Source organism: Ostrinia furnacalis, unplaced genomic scaffold (assembly GCF_004193835.3).
Source record: "Ostrinia furnacalis isolate ACB-3 unplaced genomic scaffold, ASM419383v2 OfSCF4105, whole genome shotgun sequence".
NCBI lineage: Eukaryota > Metazoa > Arthropoda > Insecta > Lepidoptera > Crambidae > Ostrinia > Ostrinia furnacalis.
In genome coordinates, this window is record NW_021134344.1 from 136,175 (window position 1) to 151,250 (window position 15,076).

At 35.5% G+C, this 15,076-nt stretch overlaps 1 protein-coding gene and 1 long non-coding RNA gene across 2 annotated transcripts; both read left to right on the top strand.

Annotated features, from left to right (window-relative positions):
• Window positions 1-366: 366 nt before the first annotated feature.
• ScsbetaA (Succinyl-coenzyme A synthetase beta subunit, ADP-forming) lies at window positions 367-12,001 on the top strand. Its single transcript, XM_028312813.1, has 10 exons — window positions 367-487; window positions 1,181-1,375; window positions 2,051-2,121; window positions 2,456-2,618; window positions 2,872-3,012; window positions 3,933-4,059; window positions 4,212-4,355; window positions 8,314-8,441; window positions 9,647-9,799; window positions 10,324-12,001. Exons 1-10 carry the CDS (start codon window positions 422-424, stop codon window positions 10,501-10,503), a joined length of 1,368 nt encoding a protein of 455 aa, XP_028168614.1. The 5' UTR covers window positions 367-421; the 3' UTR covers window positions 10,504-12,001.
• LOC114358769 (uncharacterized) lies at window positions 4,608-6,705 on the top strand. The gene is made up of 2 exons (XR_003656394.1): window positions 4,608-5,218; window positions 5,505-6,705. It is a non-coding gene; the product is annotated as an uncharacterized LOC114358769 (long non-coding RNA).
• Window positions 12,002-15,076: the final 3,075 nt, after the last annotated feature.

The window sequence follows — 15,076 nt, forward strand, 5'->3', positions numbered from 1 at the left end:
TTACACTATGCGGAAATTAGCCGAGTCAAGTCAAAAAAACAGGAGTGGGGATGAAATTCATTTATAATCCACTGTTTTTTTATCTCATCTGTGTTGGCTAATTTCCGCGCAGTGTAAACGCAGCATGAGAACATTTGAGTCAAATATTCTCAAACTAAACCATAGAGAAAAGTAATACATAGGAAATAAACTTTTTTTTCAATTTATTTTTACTAACTAGTGATGGACCAATGTTGCAATCGTCGTATAAGTCAAGTTTGTGATTTCCGGATCCGAAACGCGTATACCGTCTCCACAAAGTTGAAAGACGCGACACTACACATGTATAAATTTTTATCAAGTCTATGTTGCAGTTGTTTAGTCTATGCTGTGTCCGTAACTTTATGGTCAATCAGTCAGTCGACTTGACAGTTTAGGAAAAATGGCGACTTTTCTACCTCGTTCGCTTGGTCTTGCCGAAACTTATTTGTTAAAAAATGGAAGCAAGGTATTGTAAAATCTATGATCCATAGTATATTACTGCCAAAAACATCTTACACATTTTAATGTCTACTTTGGTCCTTCACAGATTCTTAAAAAATACTTTACGCCGTATTGAAAGCTCTTCGTAGATTTTGTTGATTTTTGTTTTCCATTTTTTTATGTCCTCTCCATTTATATCACTACTTTAAATAAAATGTAAAGTTCCTAATCGACCTTGAGTAAATTTTAAGTTTATATTTATAAATTTGACCTTGTAGTTTTCAGCTCTATTGTGACCTTACGTCATCGTCGCAGTTGATTAAATTATTTATGTAATTCAGTTAGATATCAAATTTATAAAGAAACCCTGATTTTACTACATCCAAAACTTGAAAAAACCATATTACAATGTTCAAAATTCATGTTTTCAAGCATCAAAATGACAATAACCTTTTAGAACCAGATAGGTAGCTAGTTTATTGATCATGTTTTACACCTAGAACAATATTCATAATATTATTCTTTGTTACATCTAATGCTAAACAAATATGGTTCCAAAATAAACTGGCTAAATCAAGGGTATTTAATAAATTAGCCTAAAGCTATCTCTAACTAGTTCCAAGACTCACTTACTAGAAGAATTACAGAAATTTTGTATTTTATATGCATATTTTTTAATATTTTTTTTTGATAATAAATTATACATCTTTCCTTGCAGTTGCTGGGAGTATCTTCAAGCAATTTACCCAACAAGCAACAAGTCCGTAACTTGAATGTGCATGAATATGTCAGCTACACTCTACTGCGAGACCATGGCATCCCAGTTCCCAAGTTCAATGTTGCCAAGACCAAGGACGAGGCAGTCAAGTTTGCCCAGGAACTCAACACAAAAGACATTGTACTCAAAGCACAGGTATGTCAATAACATAATCTTATTGGATTATTATAAGACTTACTAATTAAAATCCCTATTTGTAGTAAAGGAAGTTGCATCACAACTGAAGAGTATAAAAATAAAATTATTCTTTTATTATAATAAATTATGTATTCTACTTGATCTAAAACTTGGTACCAAGTTCTCCCAATTATGGAAATATTGTTCATATTTTGTTTCAAAATTCTAATTAGTTTTGCTAAAAGTAAAAGTAACCAATTACACTTTTTACCTAGTCAGTGCAGTTGTGTGGTTTTTTACTTGTAATGCCTGTATAATTGACTGCTGGTAGTTTAACAAACTATGCAATAAATTATGTCCCTCATAATCTAGCTAGATAATATCTCTAAACTCAAAAAATATTACTATTTACTGGCAATAAAAAATATACAATGAGGGCTATCGTTTTAGCGCTCACCAGTTGGCGCCACTGTAGAGTAAGGTCCTGTCACTTGCTAGTCGCGAAGACAGTGGCGCCAACTTGTGAGCGCTAAAGTGGTAGGAGGACTATCGCATTTGCACTCATCAAGATGGCGCCACTGTAGAGTAAGGTCCTGTCAATCGCCAGGGGTGCCAACTGTTAAGTATAAAAACGATATCAATAGTAATCAATACATAAAGGAGTATTATTTTAAAATGCATTATTTGTTGTAGGTTTTGGCAGGAGGAAGAGGCAGAGGAGCATTCAAAAATGGCCTTAAAGGTGGTGTCAGAATGGTGGACACGTAAGTATTAATTAATTTTAAAATACCTAGTAAAATCATTGATTGTTATTAGTAACGATATGTTTTTGTCCAACCTTTAGGTGATAAATGACTAGTTATCTTCTTACAGTGATGGAGATGAACTTTAGATTATGCAAATGTATTTTGGAAGTTGAACTTTGTATTTTTGCTTATGTTATCACAAAAGTCATTTATGTTTACTAGCCATTTATTTGTAGATAATGAAGAGGTACCTATTTGGTATGCTCTGACTAATTACGCGTTAAACGAATTGATTATGAAGATTGAACTTTATCCTCCCATAACTGGAATAAACTGGAAATTTTCCTCGCAGGCCTGAAGTTGCCGGAGATATCGCTGGGAAGATGCTGAAACAGTACCTTGTGACGAAGCAGACCGGTGCCGCCGGTCGCATCTGCAACATGGTCATGGTCACCGAGAGGAAGTTCCCACGGCGAGAGTTCTACGTCGCCATCATGATGGAGCGTAGTTTCAATGTAATTATGCAATCATTTTGAACCCTCAAATTGTTTAATCTAATGAAAATGATATTTGGCATCATACATATGACCAGACATCTTAAAGCCAATAACAGCCTGGAATAACCTGTTTAAGTTATTTAGTCTAGATTAATATTCTATTTCAGTTTTTACCTGTTTTTATGAGTCACTATCTTGCTCAACCACTGTCTGTGACTGATTTTAAAGCTTTGAAATTAATTAATTCATAAAGTTTTCTGTGCTTGTTTAGGGTCCTGTCATAATTGCATCATCCCAAGGCGGAGTGAACATTGAAGACGTGGCTGCCGAGAACCCCGATGCCATCACCTACGAACCCATCGACATCGTGAAGGGCATCACCCAGGAACAAATCGACCGCGTTATACAGAAGGTACTGTCACAAGCACAAAAAATACCCATAGTTTAGTTACAGGGCAATCAAAACCGCACTTGGCTAAGTTGCACCATCTTAATTTGACTTTAACAAACGTCAAAATTCTTTCAAATTCCATACAAAAAAACACTGGTTATTGTTATAGTTACTGTTGAAGTAAGATGGTGCAATCCAGCCTTAGCCTCTGGATTGGGCCATTGTGCGCGATACTCCAACCACCCCAGATCTAAACCAGAAAGCAAGCAGCCTATCTAGGTCGCTACAGGCCTCCTGCATGAAAAAATATCTATATTCATTACATTAGGCACTACGCAATTCATTCAGATATAATAAGGTTGAAATTCCAATGAAAATGTACATATATTTTTGCATATGACAATAATATGTACTGCTCATTGACTTATTTGACCTCTGCCTTGTGTAGACTAAATAATAAAATCACATTATCTAGCATAATATTGGGGACTAGTTTTATATTTATAAAAAAGTAGATTCTGAGGTGAAGCTTGATCCCTCCATGGATTCATTTAAATGTGATAATTATGTCTATTCAATGTCTAAGCCGCGTATTTCTAGCTCTACTTTGTTTGGGTTTAGCTTGTGTCATACTAATAAATACCTATTACAGACTGCATTACAAAACATCGACGATAAATAATGTTTCTCCAGAGACGCAGATGAGACATAATTAATTGAGCTATGTTATTTATTGCTTGAGTCATTGACATTATTATCACTGCGTTGTTTTGACCGCGTCTAAATAACCAGAATTATTTACTATCGCGTCTTGTTATTTTGCTGATAAGAAATGGCCAAAAAGTAATGTATTGATAGTAAAAACCGGTTAAAACTAAAACAATCTTATTATTTTACAATTTTAAAAGCATTCTTGCCTTTTTAAAAACTTTTTTTTTTAGATTGGTCTCCAAGAGCGCGCGAAAGAAGCATCCGAATTGATGTCTAAGATGTATGACTTGTTCTTGAAGAAGGATGCCCTATTGATTGAGGTCAACCCGTACGCGGAAGACGCAATTACTGGCCAATGTGAGTACCTATTAGTTGCGCGCTCCAATATACCAGTGATCTTTGATCTTAGTATCTGAATACGAAATAAAACTTTGCTTAGTTCATTCACAAAGTTGAATATTTTAGCTACTTTCTATAACAAGATGCAATGTTTTTTTTTTATTTTTCAGTTTATTGTCTTGACGCCAAATTCCGTTTCGATGACAACGCCGACTTTAGACAAAAAGACCTCTTCGCCTTGAGAGACACGACACAAGAAGACCCCAAAGAAATTGAAGCCGCCAAGTTCAGTTTGAACTACATTGCCCTTGACGGTAAGCGATACGTAAGACATAACAATGTTTATTACCTACTGTTGGATTGATATCAATGTTAATTGGGTATAAAGTACGGTCTTACGTATTGTATTTATAAATAAAAATGTTTTCTTACTATTTGCCGTGTGCGTACTTACAATACTGATAAATATACGGGGTGTTAGGTAAATGGGTATATGAGCCGACACTAGCCCATGTTAACATGGGCATATAAATGGTATGGTGAAGTCAGAAATTTGATATCATCACCTGTAGGCCTAAGATGCGCGCATCGACAATGACATGTTATGATAAGACAATTTTCGATCACGTAGATAATTTTATCATTTTCCCTAACATGGGACCATCGATAGAAAAGTCTATCGACCGCTATCGCGTGATAACCGAATTGTTGCCATATTAAGAAAAAATTGCGTTATTATGTTGGCCAACCTTGAAATATTTTAGCTCATTCGTTCAATCTCGTTCATTTCTGCTACTAATTCGGCTAAAAACACATATCTTAAAGCAGTGAGAACGTCATTAAAAAAAAGTTATGTCAATTTTGTTGACATTACATGACTGCTTGATTGTATTTGTTTGTGTTTTTAAAATTGTATTTTTATGTTTCCAGTCTTATTTTTAATATTTCTAAAGTACGGAAAATATCAAACGAAGAGATAACCAAGTTAAAGAAAAACAATGAAGAATTCCTAATCATACCGATAGTATTAAAGAATGAAGTCTTCAAAATTAACAGAATAACCGAACTCCACTACCTACCCCATAATGCGAGGTTTACAGTAATTATTCAACTTACATGAAGCAGTCAGAAAGTTTATTGAGATTTGAGAAATAAAGTTACACTCATAAGTAGCAAAGTAAGTACCTAAAGTCTAAAATATTAGCTATACTCCGCAGATCTTGATTTTCATAAGTAACAGCACCGGAGAAAAGGAAAAATATCTTTATTCCTACAAATAAGCTTTCACCTTCTTTCCTATATTTATTTCACATAGTTCTTTCACCGTGTAATAATACTGTGATCAATATTTTGTATGTAAACTTAAAATACAAATAGGATTAAGTAAATGTTTCTATTTATGAACTGTTTATGTAATTGTAATATTTATAATTGTGTTTAAATAATATTCTTTCTTTTTTCAGACAGTGGATGAAGAAGTGTGGGATTATGAGTGATTATTTCATTCTAAAGCAGACATAATCAAGTCTTGCTCACTATCATGAAAATTTACAATAACAATCAGCAAGAAAAACTTCAAGGGTACTGGCTAGGCTAACCAATTCATGGAATTCTGTTTGTATTTGAAATTATAAATAGCTATTGTAAAACAAAAGTTTTCCAAATAAAGATTTTGTAAATAATGGTTGAATTATTTTGAAATTACACTGCAATAATGAATTTATTGCCTGCGTCCAGCGCCTTTCTGCTACCATTATGATGTCGTCGGTCCACCTTGTGGGTGGACGTCCCACGCTGCGTATTCCGGTACCCGGCCTCCACCCCAGAACCTTGCTGCCCCATCGGGCAACATGGAAAGCATTGGGGGAGGCCTAAGTTCAGCAGTGGACGTCCTATGGCTGAGATGATGATGAATTTATTATAATGGAATAAATTGTACAAGATTATCATCCTGTCACATTAAAGCCCTTAAAAAAGACCACATGGAGGAATTAGATTGATAGTAATGTGGAATGTATGTATGGTATCACCATCAAGTTATAAAATTAGTAAAATTCATTTATTCTCATTGTTATTATAGCAAGTTTGATTACACATCCCACCCAATGCTAATTTCTGACAATGACCTTGCCACTGTTTGATGTAGACACAAGAAGCTCGGTCACCACATTCCGCCCCATTTTCAATAATTTTACAAGATTATGTACAGATGACAGTAGGTACTTAAATCAAGCTAAACACTGTGGGGTATCTCACGACATTTGCAACTTAATATGTATTGTCTGATGTACTGTTGACTGCCTACCTAAGTAGGTAAGTAATGGTTATTTTACAAGGTAGGTAATGTAATAATTAATATGTGGGTGGGACTGTGGGAGCACTAAGATTTTGCAGCTAGCGATTATAAACTGTCGCAAGATTCGCCTCACACTGATAAACTCTTGAACTAGAACTCAATCTCCACCTAGAAGTAAAAGTATCACAAAGGTGCTAGATTCCTTTCTTTGAATTTTACTAGCCTCAAATTAGTCGTAAAATGTCATTTACCATTATAAATGATAAATAAATAGAGTTAAAGTAGCTTGCAAAAAAGTTAATCTCCTATCGTCTTGCTATCGTGGGCAAGGATCGAGGACGATAAAAACACCACATCCTATCCTATCGTGATGTCAAAATATGATATAGTTAGCGCTTCATGTTAGGGCTTGCCAGGTTTATCACAAAAAAAAAAACAAATCTATCACTATCACATTTTGACAGATGACATGATAATTTTCGGGGTGCCATGTTAGCGCCGGTAGATAAAACGATATAGTGACGTCAAAATCGATATAACGCCGCGATAGCAGTTTATCACGGCGCGCATCTTAGCCCTGCAGGTGCGATTGCGGTCAAATACCTGCCTTGTCTAGCATAAAAAAAAAATTTCATACAAAAAAAATATAAAATCCGATTTGTATGAAAAATAAAATAATTAAAATGAAGATATCAATTTTCTGACTTCACCATACCATTTATATGGCCATGTTATCATGGGCTAGTGTCGGCTCATATACCCATTTACCTAACACCCTGTATAGATGACAAATGCAACCACCAAACATAAATAAAATATCACTGCCAGTTGAAAAGTGATAAGATATGATAGCTTTCATTCACGAATATGACATCACACCTTTAAATGTTTAATGTTAAGGAATTGAGTGGTTAGTTTATGCAAATTCTACATTACCATGAATACTACAATACCTACAATGAAACTAGAATACTTAATAGTTTAGAAAATGACATCCAAAATTAAATTAACAAAATTACGCAGCTTAGATGAAATCAAAAGTAAACACGTGTGATTAAGAATGTAGCTATTACTCTTGCCAAATGCCACGGTAAAATGATTTAGTGTGACCTAGCTACTTATTATTAGATAACAACAATCCTTTCACTTTCGTCACGTTTTGGACACCAAGATCAGTAGTACCAAAAGTAGGTTACAGTTCCAATATTTCTGCCGTATCTTATTTTATAGCCTTCATGCATGAGTCGAAGAAACACAATTCGAACACATAGCCCGTCATTAGGTCTTATTTATTATTATATCAATCATAGAATGAGGGCTATCGTTTTTATACTTAAACAGTTGGCACCCCTGGCGAATGACTACAGTGGCGCCATCTTGATGAGTGCAAATGCGATAGTCCTCGTACCACTTTAGCGCTCACCAGTTGGTGCCACTGTCTTCGCTACTGGCAAGTGACAGGACCTTACTCTACAGTGGCGCTAACTGGTGAGCGCTAAAACGATAGCCCTCATTGAATTGATCTGATTATCCAAATTAACTATTCTTCTTTCTTTCTATTCGTGAGTGTAATACAGGCCTAATACCCGTATTCACAAACGATTCTTGCTTATGTATGTGAAGCAGCAAATCGAACGCACAGAGTTGAATAGAGCTCTGTGATTGGTTCGTGTGTCATCCTGTGCGTCCACGCGCATTGTGAGACCTCATAGTAATAATAATAAATAATATAAATAAATCTTTTGGACAATTTCACACAGCGCCAGCTAGCCCCAAAGTAAGCAACTTAATGCTTGTGTTATGGGTGCTAGCTTAACGGATATACTACTTATATACTTTTTTTTTAAATACATACATATTATAATATTTGTGAATACAGGCGTAAGTCCATCTAACGTAAAGCTGTTTTCTCTACTTTAAAACACAATGTTATCTGAGTTAGCACTAGCATCTAACCAAGTTTCAACATGGTATAGGAAACATCGGATGCATGGTGAACGGCGCCGGTCTGGCCATGGCCACCATGGACATCATCAAGCTGTACGGAGGTGACCCGGCCAACTTCCTCGACGTCGGAGGCGGCGCCACCGCGCAAGCTGTTGCGGTAAGTCCTTATAAAATGCTTTAACAGTTAAACTATTCATGCTTTTTCTAACAAAGCACAGCCAAAAATTGGTCCAACTAATTATGTACTGAATTAACCTTCAATTCGAAATGAAGAAAGTTAAAAAATTTAATTGTATAGACAAAGTCCAAATAATGTGCTTACTATGGTACAATGGTCTCTCAATTTGGTTAAAAATAGAATTTGCATTTGTCAGTGTGAATAATTATTTTATCACTAGCTTTCCGCCCGCGGCTTCGCCCGCGTGGAATTTTGTCTGTCACAGAAAAACTTTATCGCGCGCGTCCCTGTTTCAAAAACCGGGATAAAAACTATCCTATGTTCTTTCCCGGGACTCAAACTATCTCTATGCCAAATTTCATCAAAATCGGTTGCGAGGTTTAAGCGGGAAAGCGTAACAGACAGACAGACAGACAGACAGACAGACAGACAGAGTTACTTTCGCATTTATAATATTAGTTGGGATTGTTCTGAATAATAATTGCTTTCTACTCAGCTGAGATTTATGCTCAATTGTCTTTGGTGTTGATGACAACTTCAATAACCTTTTGTGAAATAGAGCTCTATAAAATTATGAACATTAATTGCATATTATGTCTGTTACGTAACTTTATGTGACGCCCACGAGGTGTTAAATATGATAATTGAATCGTAAAATGTACACTACGTAATTCAAGCTCGTAAAATAAACTTATCGACGGTATCTATCTATACCTCTATCTAATATCATCATGAATGTTGTAATGTTATAAACTTTGGTTTGAACCCGTTTTATGGGTTAAAAATTTCACCGATTTATTGTAAATAGTAAGGCTCCATCTAATTAAACAACTTGGAAATCTAAGGTGGCCATTATATTCCTATTTCCACACATTTGCAAAACACAAAGTTCTAGAAATCGCTGATGTCATAAGCTTTTTATATATAACTAGCTGACCCGGCGAACTTTGTTCCGCCTTAATGGCAATAAATAACGGGATAAAAAGTATCCTATGTCCTTCTCCTGGCTCTAAACTACCTCCCTGACAATTTTCAGCTAATTCGGTTCAGCCGTTCTTGAGTTATAAGTGGAGTAACTAACACGACTTTCTTTTATATAATAGATATAAGATGTTATAAGCTGAGTCACTATGATAACTGAGTATATGATATGACGATATTCTTATGAAACCTTTATCTTTCAGGAAGCATTTAAAATCATCCTGTCAGATCCCAAAGTGTCCGCCATTTTGGTGAACATCTTCGGAGGTATCATGCGGTGTGACGTCATCGCCGAGGGCATCATCAACGCGGCCAAGAACCTCAACATCCAGATCCCAGTTATTGTCCGTCTTCAGGTAAGTCTCTAAAGATTCTTTCACTGTGTGTGAGTTGGATGCAGTTGCTAATAAATGAAAGGTTTTTTTGTAGCAAAAGTTAATTTTTCCAAAGATTCTCATTTCCTATTGATGTAAGCGGTGTGGTGTATACCGGTAGAAATAGGATTGAAGGCCCATACAAGCTAGTGCCCGGCTACTTCTACTACACAATGGGTAGTCTGAGGCCCGGTTTCCACCATAGAGGAGAAGAGAGAAGACTAGAGGAGATATGCGGCGAAGCTAGCTGGTTATTTCTACCAAAGCGGAGATGTGTGATTTCGGGTATGCGGCCGCTCAATACATGTCCTTGCTCGATCCATTTCCGCCGAATCTGAGCGGGGGAGATGTGGATATAATGAGATCTGATTGTTTATTCAAAACACATCTCTTCTCCGCTCCTCTCCGTCTTGGTGAAAACCAGGCCAGAATCTGATGTTACCTAGCACATATTGAAACTTATCTAAATAATAGTTAAATATTCATCACTGCGTATTTCTCCGCAGGGCACGAAAGTGAACGAGGCGCGCAAACTGGTAGCAGAGTCGGGGCTTCGCATCGTGCCGCGCGACGACCTCGACGAGGCCGCACAGCTGGCCGTGCAGTTGTCCGAGATCGTCTCGCTGGCCAAGAAGGCCGGCGTCGAGGTCAAGTTCGACATCCCGCGCCTCTTCCTAGAGAAGTAGACCGCTAAATGGGGTTGCCAGCTCGAGGAGAGCCGGACGGTTTTAGCTAGAGATGCTATCGACAGTTTTGTTAACCTCAAGTCGATAGGACTATCGATAGTATCGATTACGAAAGGAAACAGCATCGATAGTATAAAGACAATCATGCCTAAATACTGTCGATGCTAATGCAAGTTTTATTAATAGTATTAACATGTTTTGCACTATCAATGTTATAGCTGTCGAGCGGCATCTCTACTTGTTATATTCAGTCGACTATAAGTAATAAGTTTAGCAGGACATTTGAGTATCCTATCCTATCAACATCTAGTCTAATCATCACTGAAGTGGGCCGGACCGGTTTTTTCTGGATGGCTGGCAACCCTATCCGCACCAGTATTCGCGCACTCATCCGACGGTCGGTCGTCCAGTGGTCACATACGTAGACGATGTAACTTTCATCCACGAATCAGTGCAATACGAAATACGCTATCTACACTTCGCCTGTTAAGTTGTGACTGAACAACTATTTGATGGCTGAGTTGCAAAGTTACATTGTCTAATGGTACTATTTACTATATTGTAACTCGTCGTTTTCAACTTATTTATTCGAATCTTTTTTATAATACGCTTTACACTATGTAATTGCGACTTGTATTCACACTTCTATTGTAAACGTGTAAGGATATTAATTTTAAGATAATAGTGTATCCGAATATGTTAGTAGTGCTTTTGTTTACTTGTAGATAGGTGCCAAGTATACATTTTGTCATTGCTGTATTTTATTAGCTCGTTTAGTCGGGTACATGACATTGTTCAAAGTTATTTGAAATAGTTGTTAACATCTAAATCGAACAATAGTCTACTGAAGGTGGCATGTACTCGTTGTCAATGTTCAATGTGAAGCATTCATTTCATATTGACCGAGTGTGAACGTTACCCACTTGTACACTATTATCGCTGTTATAAGTAACGTAGTACGGGTTGTCAAACAACATTTTAGTAGTTTAAGATATAATTTCATTATTTTCATGTTCTATTTATTTGATTGCATTGTTGTTGTTGAGTAGTTAGATAAAATAAATTAACTATTGGCTCTGATATTTTAAAAATACTGTCCAAAATTATAATATTGTCTCACTTGATGTTTATTGTGAGCGGTATGCACTTCATGAAGATATTATATTTAATTATTGTTACAAACTTACTTTGCTAAATATTTTATAATGTAAACTGTACAGCTGAATTCCGAAAATACAGGTTGATATTTACATATTGTGTAAGTATATGGTTATGTGTATAAGAAGGCCGGTAGACGGCTTCTCGAGACGTGTATCAACGCAATAATTATGTATTTTGTACTGATGTACGAATGTTTCTTTGTAAATAGCAAACTTTTATTAGGTTCGTGTATTCATCAATGAACACTGAATTAGAGCAAATTTCTCGGAAAGTTGAAGTACAATATTGTAATAACATCATTATTCACATTATTAGTGTAATTATTTATTGGCATATGGAATACCGTAATAAAAGTTAATTTAGATCTGTTTTTTAGTTTTGTATCAATTAGTCCCATCCTCATGATATCCTCCTTTCTATTGAAGAAATAGTTGCAATAGTTAACATAAATATACCAACACAAACAAAACATTTTAGTTTCCATACTTGAAATGATTTGTAGTTTAGTTATTAGAGAACTAGCTTACTAAAATTCCTAGACAGCAGGAAGGCCTTCTTTAACATAGAATGGGTTCGATTTCCGATCAATCTTTCTGCATACAGCCTGCAATTCCCTCCAGCAGAAAAACCTTTTTGTTATTAGTGTGTAATTTTACTCATTTTGTTCCTTAGTCTCAAACCGATAGAATTGGTTCCCTAAATTATTTTATTTAGAACAAAGATGAAAATGTCCTTTTACAAACCTCTCCACTAAAAAAGCTCTGAAATAAAGTAAACAGTAACAGTAGCAGCAGCAGTTTTATAAAATTTGCTTATTTATAGGTTGCATTTGGATACAAAAAAAGCGCAGATGAAGGAGGCAAGAAAGGCGGAGCATGTAAATGAATATTGCAAACTTTCAGCATAAGAAAGAATAAGTGAAAAGGTAAATGCAAATACATTCGAATTATGGAAAAGGGTGAGTCCCAAACAAGAAAATAAATAGAAAATTCTCGCACTCTGTGATGACTTGATAGTTCAAGTTCACTGTACTATACCAACTATACATTCAATTGAATTTGGTACTCATGCAATGCTATGTGGCGTCGTGCCAAATAACTTTGGCTCGCTCGACCAGCCAGCGGCTACTACAAAGTAACATTGTTGAGCTTGCAGTGAAAGTATCGTATACATCCTAAATTACTTTTGTTATAGGCCCACAATTTACTTCCGAAGATGGTTTATGATCAATGAAGAAAATTATTTAGCAAGACAAATATTTGTAACAGAACCTAGCGTTGATGGTAACGGTTGTGACGAAATAACAGTGTTTCCGATTCCAAGACCTTACTATCTCTATAACTAAATGGTAATGGACCTCTTTCCTGTCTTCGAAGTTAATGAAGAAGAAAAGGTAACTAAAATTGTCTACCACCCAACTTAATAAATGGTGAGAAGGCGATTCTGGTCCTTGTTTATTTACTGTGAAAGGTAGGAGAAGTCGTAAGTTTAAAACAAAGGAGATAGTAAACATTCAGGAATCGAGATAAGTGATGAATTTTTGGATGTTTTTACCGTTTTGTATTTAAATTGAAATAAATTGTAATTGCATAAATCATTTTTAATAAAACTGTACATGATTATATATTTGTTTTTGTCTTTGTTATTATACAGGGTGGAAACGTTAAGTGATCTCACTCGATTATTTCTAAACCATACAAGATATTGAAAAACTGGTTACTGATCCTGAAAGTGCTTCATGAGCTCTTTCAAACGGTACCAATAATAGGTTACAGAATAAACTAGATCTATCTGAAAATTCAATGTTTCCAGCTTCCATACTAAATGTATGCCAGACACACAATATTAGAAGTGTATTTTTTTTTATTTAATAATAAACTCTTAAAATACACTCGTAAATTGTATTATTATTTAAAATGATTCATGGAAAACATTCGTTTTAAGCTTTACTTGCTATGATATTGTCAAGAGATAAGTGTCATTACTGTGGTAGTACTAACGGCCGAATACTGAAACGCCATTTAAATATTTGACGGCTTCTCAAATAGTTAAGCAGCTCCTAAACTTACATTTCGCATACTCAAAACAATATCTGAGCAGTTCTCAATTTTTAAGCACCTCTCAAATTAAGTTGCACTCGAACGCCACTTAAATGAATTTTCGCATACTGAAACGCCATTCAACGCTAAGCATTACTCAAACAACTGTCAAATCGTCTTAGGCAGCTGTTAAATTTGAGAGTGCTTGCGCGGTATCTTAAATCCTATTCTTATACCTAAATCGACGTAAATAGTGGTAAATAATGTGTGTCATCGTTATCATTTCTTTCGAGCCTCGAGGAAATACCTAGATCTAATCGCAGGAACGCAATAAGGCTGAACGCTATTGAAAAATATTATTATAATGACATGCAATTCCGAGCGAGGGAGGTTCCGCGTCTCTAAAGAAACGGTGTGTTTCTGAATTAATAATTTGGAAGCTCTTTGAAACCCCTCACCAAATGCAATACAACCAGTGGACCAAATACTTATTATAACCCTACTGTTCTACGCAACGGGAAGTTATGAACGTGTACTAGGTGATATCTTCCACATCTAACAGCCAACTGTGCATCGTATAGTGCACGAAGTAACAACCAAAATAGCTGCTATGAAATCACTTTACATAAACATGNAATAAAAATGCAAGCATTAATTTTTTTATATGATAAAACGAGATTTATATATCATAGAAACTAAAAATAAACTGTTCTATGTTAAGTTGATTGAGTATATTTCCATAAAAGACAATACATAACCAAACGATGCTGCGTGTAATGGATAAAAGACGTAAAGTTATCATTTGTGTAAATGAAAACATACTTTTTTTGGTAAATGTTGCCATTATGTAAACATTTGAGAGCTGCTTAGCTGATCACGGCTTCAAATCCGTTGAGTAGCGTTTGAGAATACCATTTAAAATTGAAGGATACTTAAATTTAGGAGCCCGTCAGCTGAGTGATAGATTTGAGTAGTGTTTCAGTATTCGGCCGTAAATGTATGGAAGAAGGAAACATTGAATTTTTGGATAAATCCAGTTTATTCTGTAACCTGTTATTGATACCATTGGATAGAACTTGTAAAGCACTTTTAGAATCAGAAATCAGTTTTAGGATATCTTGTGTAGTTTTTAAAATAATGTGACTTTACCAAATGTATGGAAGCTGAAAACATTGAATTTTCGGATAGATCCAGTTTATTCTGTAACCTATTATTAATACCGTTTGATAGAGCTCATGAAGCACTTTTAGTATCAGTAACTAGTTTATTGATATCTTGTATAGTTTAGAAATAATCGAGTGAGATCACTTATCGTTTCCACCCTGTAGACTTAGTGGAAATATTATATAATTTTAAATGGACATCTTCATTTC